The sequence below is a fragment of the Pseudorca crassidens genome, chromosome 9, assembly GCF_039906515.1.
Source record: "Pseudorca crassidens isolate mPseCra1 chromosome 9, mPseCra1.hap1, whole genome shotgun sequence".
NCBI classification, from domain to species: Eukaryota; Metazoa; Chordata; class Mammalia; order Artiodactyla; family Delphinidae; genus Pseudorca; species Pseudorca crassidens.
The window spans coordinates 13,372,104-13,388,871 of NC_090304.1; the positions used below are offsets into that span (position 1 = coordinate 13,372,104).

A 16,768-nucleotide genomic window follows, 5' to 3' on the forward strand; every position below is an offset into this window, starting at 1 on the left:
TAGCCGTGTTCCACACCCACTCCCTGGCAGGGCTGGCTGAGGGCAGCACTGGGGCATCACACATAGGTAGAAAGCAGCCATGGCAATGTGGAGGAAGTGGGCATGGAGACTCAGGCCACTCCACATGCACCAGCAGCGCACCCCGTGGGCAGGCGTGGGCATCCCGGGGCACGGGGCAAGTCAGGTCACTCGAGTGATGCCGCTTGCTCCATGAGGAGGATGGCCCTCAGGCAGGCACAGGAGATGCTAGGAAAAAAGATCATGCATAGCTCACGGGCAAGACCCACCTTCACCACTCCCGGGGCCGGCTTCAGTAACAATCTCCATTAGAGTATTTAGCCCAAATACTGGGACACAAAATACACAATTAGTAGGTGCACCATGATACCACAACCCCTGTACCCCTCAGCGGAGCTGTAAGTCAGATAATCTGAGCATCCTCCCAAAGCTTAGTGCACATAACCTTAGTTCTTAGGCACCTCAGAGCTGGAAGCCAAGTGGCCACGAGACGACTGAGGCTCGAGGAAAGACCATCCTTAAGGCTATGGCCTCTCAAAGCCAGAGGCAGGGTAATAACACAAGGAGCCTTTAGGTCCTAAACAGGCACATGCGTGAAAGGGGACCATGGGTTTTCATGAAACATCTAGCACAGGGGTCCGGGGGGCTGCAGGTATGCAGAGGGAAGAGACCCAACTTGTAGATGCTGTCATGGGAAGGGGGGTGGGGGTGAGGATGGGAGCTGGATGGGAGTGATGAGTGCAGCAAATGAAGTGAAGCAACAGCATGCAATGAAAGCGTTTCAATCGCTCTCCCCTTTAACTATATCAAATGAAAGCCAGTGACGCTAACACCTTTCCATCCCTCACCTACTGAGCCTGTGTAGACTCACTCTACAGGGCTGGTTAGCTCCCTACACCTCTAGCTATGATGTCCTTTTGCCCATCTAGCCTACGTTCCCATCCCCACCAAAGAACATTCTTTAGATTCCTGACACTTTTAACACTGGGAAGAGAGGTCAGTTAAAAAATACATGAAGCTGCTTCTCATTGTGCTTCCTTCTGTGATTAAATATTTTAGCACAAAATCCAGAATAAATAAACAGAAGTCAGAGTAAATTCAGAAGAGCCCTTCAGGGCTTCCCTGGTGGCGCAGTGGTTAAGAATCTGCCTGCCAATGCAGGGGACAGGGGTTCGAGGCCTGGTCCGGGAAGATCCTACATGCCACGGAACAACTAAGCCCGTGAGCCACAACTACTGAGCCTGCGCTCTAGAGCCCGTGAGCCACAACTACTGAAGCCCGCGTGCCTAGAGTCCGTGCTCTGCAACAAGAGAAGCCACCGCAGTGAGAAGCCCACCCGCCGCAACAAAGAGTAGCCCCTGCTCTCCACAACTAGAAAAAGCCACGCACAGCAACGAAGACCCAACGCAGCCAAAAATAAATAACCAAAATAAATAAATTTATAAAAAGGAAGAACCCTTCAAACTGTCAGAGATCACAAAACGAAAATCAAATAAGGTCTTAATTGCCCCTAGAAGCCAACCAATGCTATCAGGCCCATTCATAGGGCCTAAGTTGACATGAAGCCAAAGTAAGAGGCTTCTTGACTCTATAAAACTGCCAGGCTCTTCACAACCATTCCCTGGGGGGCCAGCTCTTTAGGACGGAGTTTGTCCTAAGTTCACGCGGTAGGAACCTGGCAGATGACTGGTGGCAGCTGATGAGCCCTGTGTTAATTACGTGCCTCTGACAAAGGTTCCCCCCAGAAGCAGCAGTAATCCCCCAGTTGCCATTATCCTATATGATATAACAGGGCCTTCTCTTTAGCTACAAAAGACAGTTTTCCATCTGAAAACCAGCGAGAACTCATGATGTGCAGTGAAAGCCATGGGAAGCGATATGAGAGGCAATGGCCGGACCAAAGGATTCTTCATACATGGGGCTCCTGACAAGCACCCACAGGCCTGAAACATTTCCCAGAGGATCTTGGTTGGGCAAAAGGAGGGCTGGAGTTACCTTTCAGACTGGGGAAGGGCGTGGTTTTCTCTCGCGCTCCTTTGGTAGGCAGTGTGAGATTTGAAAGACTGAAGCTCGTACTGTGGTTCCGATACAGACTGCCTGTCAAGGGGAGCGAGGGAGAGCACTGAGTCAGAGGGATAAAGAATCAGAGCATTATGCTCCAATGACCGTATCATCCTCTTCGCCCTCCTCCTTTTCAAATGCAATCCCAGAACCTCTGACCTCGCTGAGAAAGGATCACGCCGGGGCAAACAAAGGGGGCCACTGCCAGGACTGCTCCTAACCCAGTAACAACTTTCTCTGACGGCTTCCCACGATAACATCCAAGTCTCTCCTCTACTGCTGACCCAGCATGAACGCCGGCAGTTAACGCGCTTCCGGGCTGATGTGGGTGCTGTCCCTCCTGGGCTTCTAAACTCACCATCACAATTATCCCCCATGTCGGCTTTCTCCGGTCCCTAGTCTGTCTTTAGTCTTTAACTGACACCACCCCTCATTTCTGGTAATTTTCTCTACGCACAAGTCAATGTCACATAGATTTCAAGGCGCGTTGATGAAAAAGTCCTTTCCCAGGCAAAGAAGATATTAGATATATACCCAAGTCAAATCTGACCAGAGTATTTCCACAAAATATATGTACAAGTGTATGATTTTTAATATAATGATTATTTTTCAGTTAACAGCTAGCTGTCTTACCTGAAACAGACTAAAACCTCCAGGTATAAAGATAACGACTAATCTGTCCCTGTTCTTCGTTGACCTCCCCTGAAAATACCTTATTCAGTATCACCCAAACGACCTTATCCGGAGCTCGATAATGCCAACCCAGCCCTATATCTGAAGCTCTAAGCCATACCTGCCGTGGTCAGGCCCTGCTGGAGCGAAGATGGGACAGAAGCGTGAGAGAGCTGAAGGCACTTACTGGCAAAAGACATGATGCCCCCGAAGCCCTCAGTGCTGTTGTTGGAGACGGTGGAGGTGGGCGAGCTCGCTCGAGAGTCTGACTCTGCATCTGAGTCACTTGCCAGTTTCAAGCTGTTGGGCCGCAGCAGCTTTTGAGCCCTTGAATGCACAGTGGCGCCTATAAGCCCCAGGCAGGGGTACCTCATCTTGGGCGTGTGGGCCTGATGCTACACTGCGGTCACCTCTCCCTCCCCACAGTTTCTAAATGCCTAGATCAAAGCACGACCCTCTGGGGACGCGGGACCATGAGAGCCTTCAGACTGCTCAGACTTTCTGGTTAACCCTCGCCCAGGGTCCACTGTAGTGAGGTCCTTCAGTCACCCATCTAGAAGGCAACCCCAGGCTCTCACCGACTGCCACTGACATGTTGGCTGAATCGGGGAGTGTAACCTTCCCCCTGCTCAGCATCATCTTCCTCAGGGGGAAAGCCATACTGGGGCTCGAAGTATGGATTATCATAGGTTCGCCGGCGCACTGACCCCTCTCCAGTTTCTGTCTGACGCCTGTCCACGTTCGCTTTGCCAATGCTGGGAGGCACGCTGGGGAGGGACCTGGAGACGCCTACCGCTGCCTTATCATCCATCTCCGTTGAGTCGGCAGGTTCCTAGGGGACATATTAAATAGAAAGGAGTCACCTGGTGCCCTGTGATGCCTTCCTATGTTCTCAGTTCAACCCAGGCCTGTCAGGTTGCTAGCCTAAGGGGTAGCTGTGAGAAAAGATCTTTGTTATACCCCTGTTCTCTATCTCCACAAATTATGCAAAGGGGATCTCGGCTAACCCCTGAACAAAGCTGGATGTCCTTCTGGGGTCAAACTGTATCTCACAGGCTCTAAACTATAGGATCTACGGAGAGGAAGAAGGGGGAAATGTGGAGAAAGTAGTAAATTAATTGAATAGCTTCATCCTAGCTTTCCTAACAGAGCTGAGGCCCATGTCCCAAGTAACAGTCCTCCCTTATCCACTCCTCCAAGTCCTCACGTACAGAACTGGTTCCATGGATAACGGTGCTGGGGCTACTGCTGGCGGTGGTGCTGGAGCTGGAACGCAGAGGGGGGTTTTCCTGAGAGTTCTCGCTGTCTGGGCCAGGTTCCTCTGCTTCCTTCTGGCTCTGCAGCTCATCAATAGCTACCTCACTGGCATCCCCCAGTGCCGCGTGTGTCAGAGGATCCACGTCTGCCAAAACCCAAGGATTATGTGTATGGCTGATTCACTTTGCTGTACAGTAGAAACTAATACAACATAGTAAACCAACTATACTCCAAGGACTTCCCTGGTGGCGCAGTCGTTAAGAATCCGCCTGCCAATGCAGGGGACATGGGTTCGATCCCTGGTCCGGGAAGATTCCACATGCCACGGAGCAACTAAGCCCATGCGCCCACAACTACTGAGCCTGAGCTCTAGAGCCCGCGAGCCACAACTACTAAGCCCTCGAGCCACAACTACTGAGCTCACGTGCTGCAACTACTAAAGCCTGTGCGCCTAGAGCCTGTGCTCCGCGACAAGAGAAGCCACCGCGATGAGAAGCCTGCGCACCGCAACGAAGAGCAGCCCCCGCTCGCCGTATCTAGAGAAAGCCCAGCCAACGTGGCAATGAAGACCCAATGCAGCCAAAAAGATAAAATAAAATAAAAAATAAAAAAAAGTATACTCCAATTAAAAATTCATTTAAAAAAATTTTTTTAATTAAAAAAAAACAACAACAAGGATGGCAGGTACAGACCATACCATCACAGAACCCCAAACCCTGTCCCAAGCTGGCCAATTTCTCCAAGTACACTTACTAGGAGTATCACCATTGATGTCACATTTCATCATCTCACTGACAAAGTCACCAAGGGAAGAGTAAGAAGAGCTTGAGTCATCATAATCCATACTATCACTGCCGCTGCAGAGTGAAGAGCAAAAAAATAAAACAGAAAGAAGGGGCAGGGAGGAGAATCAGCATTAGGAAAAATAAACAGAGGAGCACTCTTAACTCAAGGCCAGGGAGCAAGATAAAATAAGGAAACTAACGCAAAACAATCAACCAAAATATAACCCAAGGCTTCAAGGACTGATGTCTAAATCCTATGAAATTCTGCAATTGTGCTAAATAACGGCTAGCAAGAGCCTCTTAGACTTCAAGAACTGTCTTGCTGCCATAAGGGGCTGCTCACCTGTCATCAGTAGGGTCAGAGTCAGAGTCGTGCTCCGGCGGCACGCTCAGCGCCTCGGCCAGGTGGGAACTGCTGTCATACACTCGATAGTGGACAGGCTGCAGCTGGTGGGTGTACCACTTCGGCTTGTCGCCTATCAGGGCTGGATCGAATGTGTCTACCCATGGAGGAAAAAAGGAGAGAGTCAGCAATAAGGGAAAAAATCAAGCAAAACCTAAAAGAAAGGTGGGAAAAAGTCTAAGGCAAAATCAGAATGGCAGGGGCAGGTGGAAGATTAGAAAGGGAAAAAGCAAAGGGAAGAGCCATCAGGAGGACAAACGCAGAAGGAGGGGCAAAGCAGAGGTAGGTGGACTCACTGTTGTGAATCCGCTGAAAGGCATAGTTGGTGGGGTTGAGGATCCATTCTCCAAAGTACTCCACAGCCTGAGTCCTGGCCAGTTTCTCAGCAAAAGGAGTCTGCCGGGGACGTGAGGCTAGAAAGGAGCCAGCTTGGAAAGCCACCACGGGCCGGGGGAAGAGACGCAGGGTACGCGTGTGCATCTGAAAGCCCTGCAGCACGTTGGGGGAGTTGAAGAAACGGACCATGGCCACTCTGGGGAAGAAGGGGATGGTGAGATGACCTGAGTCCCTCGCCCTGCAGAGCAAGGAGGCCTCAGACTACCTCCCACAGTCATCCTTTCACGGGCTTCCAACAGCAAGGGGAGAGGTATCTTAAAGAATCATCAATCCCCTTCTTCACACGAGGTCCAAGAGGCCTGCGAGTATGATTATTTCTTCTGTTTGCTTTTACTGAGGTGGCAAATGTAACCAAATATTATATACATTGTATACATAAAGAACCTCTGGCTCAGGGAGGTAATCTGCCCCAAGGTCACTGAATGAGCAGAGACCCTCTTAAGAGCTTGTGACTGTGGGGATGGCTTGGCTGTACCTGGTTGCGACATCCACAGAATCCACGTCGTTGCCATAGATGAGTGGGTTGAATTCAGTGGAAGGTGTAGACTGCAGGTCATTAGAAGGCCTTCCCAAGAGAAGAGGGATCTCCTGGCCTTCGTGGAATTTCTCCAGATTGAGGATGGGCTGGGTGTTGAGACTCATGCTGGCGAGGGCCTGCGGAACAATAAGTCCCTCAGAGACGGCAGATTTCTGGGGCAGCCAGCCAATCTCAATTCCTAGAAAAGAACCTTCACCTTTGAAACAAAAATCCAAATATTTTAACCTTTAGAAAACAATCTGAATTATGAAATCTTCAGCTTAAGCCAATCTGACTCAAGGCAACGATCTAAACCTGAAGTCCGAGGCAACAGTTTTCAAATTTGTTTTAGCTACAAAATCTTGTTTTTCAATTGAAATCTACGTAGAAGTATAAACAATCGAAACATGTAAAAGTAAAGCTCCTCTGAAGGACATAAGGAACCCAGAGCCTCATATGCTCGGGGGTCCCAACCTAAATCAACCCTCAGCGGCTCCGTGGGGCAGTTTGAAAACCACTGGCCTAGCCCAGCAGTGTTTCTTAAATGTTAATGAGCATAGGAATCACCTGGGGATGTTGTTACAATGCAGATTCTGATTCAATATACTTGAGGTGATTCTGCCCTTTTAACAAGCCCAGGTGAGGCTAATGCTGCTGGTTCGTGGACCACACTTTGAGTAACAGGGGTCAGGATACAGGATCTGTGAGCCCCCAAATCTTAGCTCCTACAAACATTTAAACTCCAATATCATATATCAACCTCTCCATCTCATTAGTCATACTAAAGCAATCATCAAGAATGAAAAACACAGCAAAGGAAGACAGCTAGAGAACTTTCTGAACTTGCAATCCTCACCGGGACTCTGCAGTAACAAGATATCATATTACATCAGTAGTGATGAAGCAAGTGAAAAAGAGAGAAGGATAATACAAAAATCACCCATTTATATCCAAACAGATTTCACCTAGAGGTATTTCTTTCTTCTTTTTTTAAAAAAATTATTTATTTATTTATTTATTTATGGCTGCGTTGGGTCTTCATTGCTGCGTGCGGGCTTTCTCTAGTTGTGGTGCGCAGGCTTCTCATCGCGGTGGCTTCTCTTGTTGCTGAGCACAGGCTCTAGGCGCACAGGCTTCAGTAGCTGTGGCACGTGGGCTCAGCAGTCGTGGCTCGTGGGCTCTACAGCTCAGGCCCAGTAGGTGTGGCACACGGGCTTAGCTGCTCCGTGGCATGTGGGATCTTCCTGGACCAGGGCTCGAACCCGCATCCCCTGCACAGGCAGGCGGATTCTTAACCGCCGCACCACCAGGGAAATCCCCACCTAGAGGTATTTCTAAGAACTGAGACAACACAGACAGAGATTCCTGAAGACCCTTCAAATGACAGATTCCTAAAAAGAAATACAGAGCTATCTACTGGTGGTCCTACATAACACATACAGCAGCGCAGAGGACCAGGGCCTCATCACACTTTACCTTCAGGTACTGTGTTCAGCATGCAGAAGAAGAAGAAAATCAATTAATGAAAAATGTATTTAAGGGTTTTTACTCAGAGAAAGGAATTTTTGAAGAAATGATTCTATAGGGACCAGATCAATTCAAGAGGAAACCATAAAAGGAGCCAGATTATCCAAACTACTGACTCCCTCCTGTAACACTGAGAGAATGCTCCAAGGCCATTAAGAATGGCAGATGGGACAAGCAGCAGAAAGTGAAGGGCTGTTTTATACAGCATTACAAGGATGAGAGGGTGGGAGGGGGCACACAGGGAATTAAAAGGAATGTAAAAAGCCCTTTCTGAGATTCACCCTGCAACCCAGAAATGGGATACATCTCCTTTTAAGCCCACCCAAGGCTAAGAAAATCTACTCCACTTGAAGTCTGAAAGGAAACTGGCTCTTACAATAAGAGCTGTCTGCCTACAGCAGTCCTATAGGTGCTTGCTTTTCTTTTCTTTTCTTCCTTCTTCACCTACCTGTTTTAAATGTTTTTTCAACTCTAGTGATTCTGGTTCTGGAAGGATAGGTAGCACTTCTGCATTGGTGGGGGCAATCACCTGCACCAGAAGAAAGATAAAAGGCATGACCTTAGAATTAGCTGCTCCAAAGTTTCTCTTACATAAAGGTAAGTAACAAGAATAGGAAGTTATATATACGGTATTATTATATATATGCAAACACATATATTATATACACACATATAAAATACACACATACACACGTATATGACACCTATACACACCTGAAAGGAAATATTATACCTAAATGTTATTGGTGACTATCTCTAGATAATAGGATCATAGTTTTTACTGACTTCTTTATACTTATTTGCATTTTCTGAAGTCTTACAATGAACACATATAAGGGCTACCTACCAAAGTTTGAATGTACTCACACTGCAGAATGTTAATATACTTTTTTAAAGTCTGCCGTTTCTTACTAGAAACTACACTCCCAGAAAGCCATTAGATGACCTACACCACAGTAATGATCCTGCAACCACAACTGCCCTACTGCTCTTGGAAGATGTGGGGAAGCATTTAACTCCAGCAAAACTAAATCTTATAATTCTTTGAGTCCTAACCAAGGCTTATTAAGCCAATAAAGTAAAAGCAGTATTTTTTAAAAAGTTGTTTCAATGAGTCTCATAACAGCAATCACCCACAAACTTAGGAACTTCCTGGGAGTAATCTAGAAAAAGAGAACACAATCCTATTCTAGACCCTACAATGCCTCAGCAAAGAGCCTCACCCTACTGCTGTCCAGATCCACTAGCCACACGTCGTCAGGCATTTTGAAGTCCAGTTTGTAGAGGAAGAAGCTGGCAGGGACGCCGATGATGTACGGCGTCGGAGCCAACAGCAGCTGTGGAAAAGACAAGAAACAAAACCAAAACCAACTGAGATCACATATTGAGTCACGATTTTTCTAGATAAGGAAAACGCAGGTCCACAATCCCTCTTCCAAATCCTTGAAGGTAGACGTGTTTCAAAGTTCAGAATTTTTCAGATTTTAGAAAAGTAATAGTGCATATTCTACATATTATGTAGCACCTGCAGTGGTGTAGCCAGCAGCCTATAATCATTATATTAACTGTGATAAATAAAAAACATAAATAGCATAGGTTTTGCCACCAGATCAGTTCAGATTTTGTAGACAAATAAGTTATAACAAGGAATTCAGGACAAGTACTGATTTACAACTTCTCTGGGCATTGAGCCTTCGCCCTCAGAGCTGGACAGAGTTAGAACAGAGGTGACAAAGCCAGAAGACACCTTGAGACTCACCTGTTCTGCAGACGCCATGCAGGTGGGCAGCAGTGGAATAACAGGAAACATATACTCCAAGGGATAAATCATTGCCACAAATGCCATCACAGACATGGAGAGTGCGTTGTAGTCTCGGGACTGCAGCACCACCTGCAACGAGCCACACCACAAGGGTTACCCGACAGGAGAAGGTCTGTGAGAAAACTGCTTCCCACACTACAATTTAGTTTCTGTTTCACCAAGTCTACGGCTCTGGGAGCTTAGTTTCCACACTTATCACTGCCTCACACCCCATCCTGCCTGCCGCCTCCCAGCGCAAGCACTGCAATAATTCTCCCTTGAATCACTCCTTGTCATCCTAGTTCTTGTACCCCCAAATTCCAGGGTCACTCATTGGAACAGAACGACTGAAATTTTCAGAGAATCAGGCTGGTATAGTTAAGAAGAATTCAAATGAGTGTCAAGCCCTCTGAATATATCCCACACGATACTAGTACCTTAATTCAACCCACACCAACTGAGTACCTGTTGTATACCTGGTATCGTGTTATCTCCTGGAGACAAAATGATGCAAAAGATGTAGTCCCTATCCTCAGAGAACTCATGGGTCTAGCCTCTGCCACATTTCAAAGCCCTTTCCCTAGAACAGTCTAGAAAGCTGGCCCTCTCACCTTGTGCTCTAACAGGATGCAGGTTAGCACCTGAAGACAGGCATCCACACCCAGAAGTTCCAAGGGAAGGTGCAGTGGGAAATCCACTAGGGTGAATCGAGAGGGGTCTGGAAGCGCAAACGTCAGAGCTTGCTGGAGCTCCTGGGGCAGGACCTCAATGTCCACTCGCTTCTGCCCTGAGACGGGTACTGGGGAGTGCAGCAATCGATAGATCCAGGCCTCAATCTCTCGAAGGTCGTGCAGAAGGGCACTTGACTTCTCCTCCACTAACAACGACCCAGTAAAGATGCGCCACATGGTGTCCCTGAGCAGCAGACAGCAGGAAACAGACGCATAAGCACTAGGAGCCGACACCCCACTGCAGCCCAGCCATAGAGGGTCTAATGACAGAAACTGGAGGAGCCCACCCTTTGGTCTCAGCTAGGATCACAGGGTATACATACGAATAATGACAAGGGCAAAAATGTATACACAGCAAGACTCATCGTCCTGCCCATCATGAAACACCAAACTCCTCAGCATCACTCCAAACACGATCATGGAAGGAAGTCTAACTCTGCAGTAGTCTTCTGCTTAGCACGGACTAACACAAAGTGCTTAAGGAGGTCTGAAGGACCTCAGGCTTTAGAGGAAAATTCCTACGCCCCTCACAAGCCAATGACACCTCAACTCTAGATGCCGCCCCTCTCTTCTGAGCATCAGCAGAGAACCGTACCTTTGTATGCCTCGAGGGATGCCCAGTTTCTTGCCCAGCAGTCGCTCACTACAGCAGTCCACCAGGCGTTTGAGGGTGTACAGACACTCCCGGAAGGTGGAGAAGAAGGGGTAATGGCTGAGCACACACAGGGACGTCAGAGTGCTGTTGCGGGAACGGCTCTCCGCCTTGGCCCGGTGTTTGCCCCGAGGAGACTGGTTCACATCCGGGGTAGAGTCGGCACTGGGAGGCTGCAGGGACGGGCCACTCTCCAAGCTCTCGGTGCCAACCTCTTCTGAGATGCAGGTGGCATGGGGTCCTTCCTTCCCACGGGACCCTGCCCCGGCCTCCCCCTTTTCCTTAGGCACGCGCTTTTGGAAGGAGCGGTAGAAGTTAACACAGATGCCATAACGCGTGACTCCGGTGTCCTTGTCGGTGAGAGTGAAGACAAAAGAGGTGTCCTCGCGCAGGCTCATGCGCCGTTGTCGCACACTCAGGCAGCCCTCCGGCTGGCAGAAGAACACGACATCCGGGGGCAGGGGAAATTCGGCGTGATCCTCTAATGGGTATCGCCGTAGCAGTTCTGGAGTCTGGGCCACGCTATCACTGCTCGGGTGCCTGGAGAACAGAAAGACAAATTCAGCAGTCTGAAGGCACAGAACGCTCTTTCAAATTTTAACCACAGTCAAGAAATAAATGCTCTTTTGGATAAAGAAACCTAGCTGCCGGACCTTGGAAAACATGCCACATTTAGCTGTAGGCTAAATGAGGTCTGTGCTGCCATGAAGATGCCCACCCTGAAATAAAAGGAAAATGGCGACAATAAAATTATCACTAACACTTTGAGATGACTAGCATCTTTCAAGGTGTATTAGCTAATGAATTCCCAAAACAGCATATGTAGAGAGAGAAGGAGCACAATGTACTTTTCCTTTGTACGAAATAAGGAAACTGAAGTGTATAGAGTATATTTGCTCAAAATCACAAAAACGTTAGTTAAGAGCAGAGTTTTGCTCTGTCTCTGTTCCTCCAGGCCAACACTCTCAATCTACCTGTTTTGTTTCCCTTACTGGCAGCAAGGTTCCCATCAGGGTGAAATAATAGAAGAAGAATGAGATATGCAGGGCTTCCCTTAACCTTCCCACAGGTTAAGACTCTGTGCTTCCAATGCAGGGGGCAAGGGTTCAATCCCTGGTCAGGGAACTAAGATCCCATGTGCTACATGGTGCGGTGGGGGGGGTGGGGGGATGGGGAAGAATGAGATACGCAAAGCAACGTGGAAACGGGGAAGGGAAATCATCACAGATTTTGTGGCTATCCCGGATGACAAGACAAAAATCAGTCACTTCTTGGTTACCTGGCCCCTACGATCACTAGGTAGTCAAGTAACCGAGGACAGGACTTCTTCTTTTGCACCATGGTTCCGATTCATCAGTTCATCTCAGAGAAACTTCAAGGCACCAAGCATGGAATCAATGTTCCCAGGAGGAATTCTGATATAATCTGAAAATCCAAGTCTAATAGGAAAAAAGTACTGATAAGATCCATTGCTGTGCCTAAGGGACTCATCCCTCTCAGCTTCATCCCAGCCAGGGACATAGGTCAGAAGATCTTCCATTTTAGTACTAAAGATAGGAGAACATGACACTTTTCCTAGCCTAGAGCTCTGTCCAGGCTTATGAGCTCACAGAGTCAAATGTCAAGAAGTAGGATAAATAATGGCTCACCTCTCCGTCCCTACAAACCAGCTCATTTCCAGCCTCACCCCTGGGGCTGTTTCTGTTTCTGAAAAACAGGCCTAGTCAGTCTAATCTGGACTCAGTTATTATGATAACAAAAATTAAGTCACTTTCAGGACTGCTCCAGGGTGGATCAGAATCAAACCAGACTCTCTAATCAGAACTAATCTGCACTCCTAGCTCTAGGTGGAAACCTAATTATTCTCTGTTCCAACATTCTGCATTCAGCTTGATGTGAAATTACCACATAGTCTATACAGTTAATTGCACTCAGACAGTAACAACAGCTGGCTACTCTACCCCATGCGTTCTCAAATGAAGAATATCTATGCCCCAATTGCTTCATCTAAACCATTTTTCTCCCCTCTTCAAGCAAGAAAGGGGCCCAGTGGCTACTGCTACTAGCTCTGCCCTTGGTGCTGAATCACAGTCTTCCACTTATATTCTGGTCCCAGGATTCGAATTAGTAATACAATATACACAGATGAGGCCTTGTCCTTCTTTATCTTACAAAGATGAAGAATTAGATGCAGAAATAACAGTATTCCTGCAAGGACAGGGAGAGGTGCTCAGAGGAATTTCTAAGCCATAGTCCAAAAATTAGAAAAAGCTTACATGTCTTAACTGTAATTTATTTCCTGTTGGGTCTCCATACACTCCTCTAAATAAAATGTTTCACTCCATGACAAGGTTACTTTCAGTGCTTCCAGTATTCCCCCTCTGTGCTCCACACTAAGACCCTGTTCACTGTACACACAGAGAGAATCCCATTACACTACACACACCCTCACTCTCTTCTTTGCTGCCGTGTGCACTCCCATACATACAATGTACACACTCCCTGTATGCTTAAGGCTCTATTTGACGTAGATGAGAAGCTCTATCTTTTTTCTCTCCTACTTATTAAAAAAAAAAAAAAACTATTTACAACACCTCTCAAACCCTCAAAATACTTCTCCCTCCTTTCTCTTGCTCCCAATAGAGGACCTGCAGGTAATAGGATTCAGTTTTGTCTCCATAGCAACTCTGGCTCCAGCACTATTTATAGCAGAGTCACCGCCCCTCCCCTGCTTGGGGACCGCACAGTGCTATCAGCTGCTACTCCAGAGCTGGCCAATGCCCATAATAGGTCATCCTCCTTGAATCCAGAGACACCTCTTCCACTGATAGCACTTACTAATTGTTAGGTTATCTTCTCCCCCATGTGCCTTTAGTTTGCACTTTGTCTTAATTCTGGATTTTGAAAGAGATATCTCCTTTCTACACAACGAAAATGAAGTTCCCAGGCTTGCAAAATACTCATTTCTAGGCAACACTACCACCCCAAAAGCCCTTTGGGACTCTCCACTGCTAAGGACTCATAAGCATACTGCAGAACGTGAGGCATTGCAGTATGAACTGTTAGAGAGCAGAGTTCAGCTCCTCCCAAGCAGAATGAGAAGGGGAGGGAAACACAGAAATGAAATGGGAGATGGGTAAAAGCATAATTCATTCTCTAAAGAATTATATGGAAAATGCCTAGTGAGTGCCAAAGTATCTTAAAATAAAACAGAGTTTACAGGACCAGAGCTCAAGGCTAAGCCTTAAAATCTATGTTTATGTTGAAAACCAGGAGCCCTTTCCAAATAAAAATCTCAAAGATCACACCTGAAGCATCTTCTAATATATTAGGCATCAGGCCTCTATCCTTGGTGGGATCCCAGCCCCCTCTCCACTGAGAATCACCTGATAAAACTGAAATCATTATCATGCACTACAGTGCTCACCTCCCTCCAAAGCCACAAGGACCCAGAGATCTTGTGACTGTTCTAGCCACTAGTGATAGGATGGATTTTTAGTCTCAACTTATAGCTCATCAACAGCCACTGCCTTTGGTTTTTCAGATTGCAGAGATAACCAAGGCTTTTCTTCCCATTCTCTCCCCTCTCCCCTCCTCACGAAGACTCTAAATTCTCTCGCATTACCTATAACTCACTCTGTCTTCACATCCACCCACTCTGCCTCTTGCCTCAGCTACACTTAACTAACGTACAGCTCCTCGTTCCTAGCCCCTATATTCCAAAGGCATCAAGCTCAAAATGCATATCTATCTGCTGAAGTTCTACACGACTACCATCCACTCCATCCACAGACCTTTAAATTATCTATGTCTTTTCAGCTTACAAATGGCCACATTAACCAACCCTTTGGATTCGCCCCTCATTTTGGGCAGGATGTCATAGTAAAACCACAGGAACCAGAGAGCGATATGACATCTTTGCTGACGTGAGCACAACAGGAGGCTCTCTCCCCTCCACCGCCTCCCCAGGCAGTGACCTTGCAAGCGCATCAGCACAGACGGGTCCAGCGTGAGAGTAAAGAGGCAGGCAATAGACAGGGTTGGAGAAGAGGGGAGGGCAGGAACAGGAGGACTAATTTAGAGGTGCACGAGGATGGGGAGGGAAGCAGTTGCAGGAAAAACTGAACGGTGTCTCCACTCTCCAACAAGCCAATTTTGAAACACCAAATTAAAAAAAAAAAATTTTTTTTTTAAAGAACCAAAAGTGCTTTTCAAACCCTAACCAAAAATAAGGCGCGCGGGTGCGCGCACACAAATATACTCACGCACATACACACGCACACACACGAGCCATGTGGCTAGCACGGCTCGGGCCCCCGAGCTGGACAGCTCTGGCCGCCCCCTCACCTGCTGGACAGTTCTCCCCCGCCCCCGCCCCGGAACCAGGACCGCCCGCCAGCCCCGCAGGAATCTCGCCCTGCAGCCGCGAGCTGCGCCTAGGCTCGGAGCCCGAACCCCCTCGGCGGCCCGGACGCCCCCACCTCTAGCCCCACCCTCTTCCCTACGGACCCCTGCTGTCCCTCTCGAGACCTACGCCCCCTCACACTCCTTTAGGGCCTCCTTAGAGGCCCCTTCGCCCTAGAGCCCCTGTTTCCTCCCAGAGTCCGTTTCTCCCGGGGAGCCTCGTCCCAAACACCCTTCCGGGGCCCCCAGCGGCCCGGACCCTCCTACCTCCCGAGCCTCGGGGGACCGGCCGGGTTCGGCCAGACGTCCCCCGGCAGCCGAGCGTCAGTCGCTCCTCGGCGCGGGCGCCGCTCCGAGCGCACGCCAGTTCCGCGTCTGCACCGTGAGCCGTGTACCACTCCGACTCGGTGAAGGAGGGGGAGGCTGAGGGGCCAGGGGCCGGACCATCCACCCCCGGGGGGACAGGGCTGCACCAAGCCGAGCGCTGCAGGGTGGAGCCGGACCTCGGGAGAGAGATGGCTACGCACACACCTATGCTTGTGGGAGTGGGAACGCGATGGGGAGCGCTGGGCCAGCCCAGCGCCTCTACGTGACAAGGGGAGGACCCAAAGGAATACTTTTTGTTTGGGTTGCGCGCAAACATTTTAATTCGACACGGAAACAGAGCTCATTTCGATGAACTGCGGATGAATCTGGAATCGACGTCTCAAGATAAGCTGCCCTAGGACTTTCTCACCGTTCCCCTCACCTCATCTACCTCCCCCGCTCGCGCTTTGGAAGTGCCCAGCCGCGTGGGCAGGAAAGCCTGCGGCCGCGGCGGTGGAGCCTACCAATTCAGGGGCGGCGGGGGGACTTGAGGCCGGAAGGCGCGGCCGCGGCATCTCCTCCACCCGGTGCGCTCCAAGGCAGAGGGCGTGAGCGGTGCCGCGGTGCGCGCTGGGAGAGGGAGTCCAGCCCTTCCGCGAGGCTAAACCCCGGACACAGCAGCCTACCCCTGGCCTCAGGGAACTTTTCTCGCTGTCCCACAGGGCCTGCGGGCCAAGAGGAAGGATTGTTGTACCTTCTTAAATATCAATGGAGAAACCAAGGCATTATACCCGCGCGCACGAACACAGGTGCACGACTGAGGCGTTAGTTCCGAAAATCCAACACCCTCTCCCTCACAGAAAGGCAACACGATCCCACCGGGATCACTGAAGGGGGGCAACGGCGCGTCCCAGCCTCAGCCCTTCATTGACCCTTACATCGCAATGGGGCTGGTGAAAGGAGGTCCCCACTCACTGCCAAGGCTGTCACTTGTGACTTGTCTCCCTCCTCTGAGTTTGGAAACGGACCCGCAAGGACACAAGCTTCCCTCCTGTGTTGTCGGGCCCCACCCCCATTCCAGAAATTGGTTTCTCTCATTCTGAATTCGTTTTGGCCTTCCTGTACAAACAGTGCCAGGCCTATCGGTGAGGCAGCCCGGAGGCATTTATGGCCAAGCCGCAGGGTGACAGTGGAGAATTTATCTTGGGGCCCTATGGAGAAAACAGGAAGTGGTAGAG

The 16,768-nt window shown here is 49.0% G+C and overlaps 1 protein-coding gene across 50 annotated transcripts in view; it reads right to left on the bottom strand.

Moving 5' to 3' along the window:
- MADD (MAP kinase activating death domain) overlaps nucleotides 1-15,631 on the bottom strand; it is a 38,948-nt gene extending 23,317 nt beyond the window's left edge. For 14 of the 50 annotated variants that reach the window (XM_067749086.1, XM_067749106.1, XM_067749081.1 and 11 more), the window contains exons 1-16: nucleotides 15,492-15,631; nucleotides 12,100-12,259; nucleotides 10,764-11,360; nucleotides 10,049-10,352; nucleotides 9,396-9,527; nucleotides 8,860-8,973; nucleotides 8,085-8,165; nucleotides 6,068-6,246; nucleotides 5,493-5,728; nucleotides 5,137-5,293; nucleotides 4,762-4,865; nucleotides 3,963-4,153; nucleotides 3,330-3,583; nucleotides 2,939-3,078; nucleotides 2,014-2,115; nucleotides 288-347 (exon numbers count right to left, since the gene is read on the bottom strand). In XM_067749086.1, coding sequence (XP_067605187.1) covers nucleotides 288-347; nucleotides 2,014-2,115; nucleotides 2,939-3,078; nucleotides 3,330-3,583; nucleotides 3,963-4,153; nucleotides 4,762-4,865; nucleotides 5,137-5,293; nucleotides 5,493-5,728; nucleotides 6,068-6,246; nucleotides 8,085-8,165; nucleotides 8,860-8,973; nucleotides 9,396-9,527; nucleotides 10,049-10,352; nucleotides 10,764-11,360; nucleotides 12,100-12,161 — 2,713 coding nt within the window. In that variant the 5' untranslated portion in view covers nucleotides 12,162-12,259; nucleotides 15,492-15,631. The remainder of the gene's footprint in view (nucleotides 1-287; nucleotides 348-2,013; nucleotides 2,116-2,938; nucleotides 3,079-3,329; nucleotides 3,584-3,962; nucleotides 4,154-4,761; nucleotides 4,866-5,136; nucleotides 5,294-5,492; nucleotides 5,729-6,067; nucleotides 6,247-8,084; nucleotides 8,166-8,859; nucleotides 8,974-9,395; nucleotides 9,528-10,048; nucleotides 10,353-10,763; nucleotides 11,361-12,099; nucleotides 12,260-15,491) is intronic. The other 36 variants (XM_067749110.1, XM_067749124.1, XM_067749102.1 and 33 more) reach the window with 3 other exon arrangements.
- Between the last annotated feature and the right edge of the window lie 1,137 nt (nucleotides 15,632-16,768).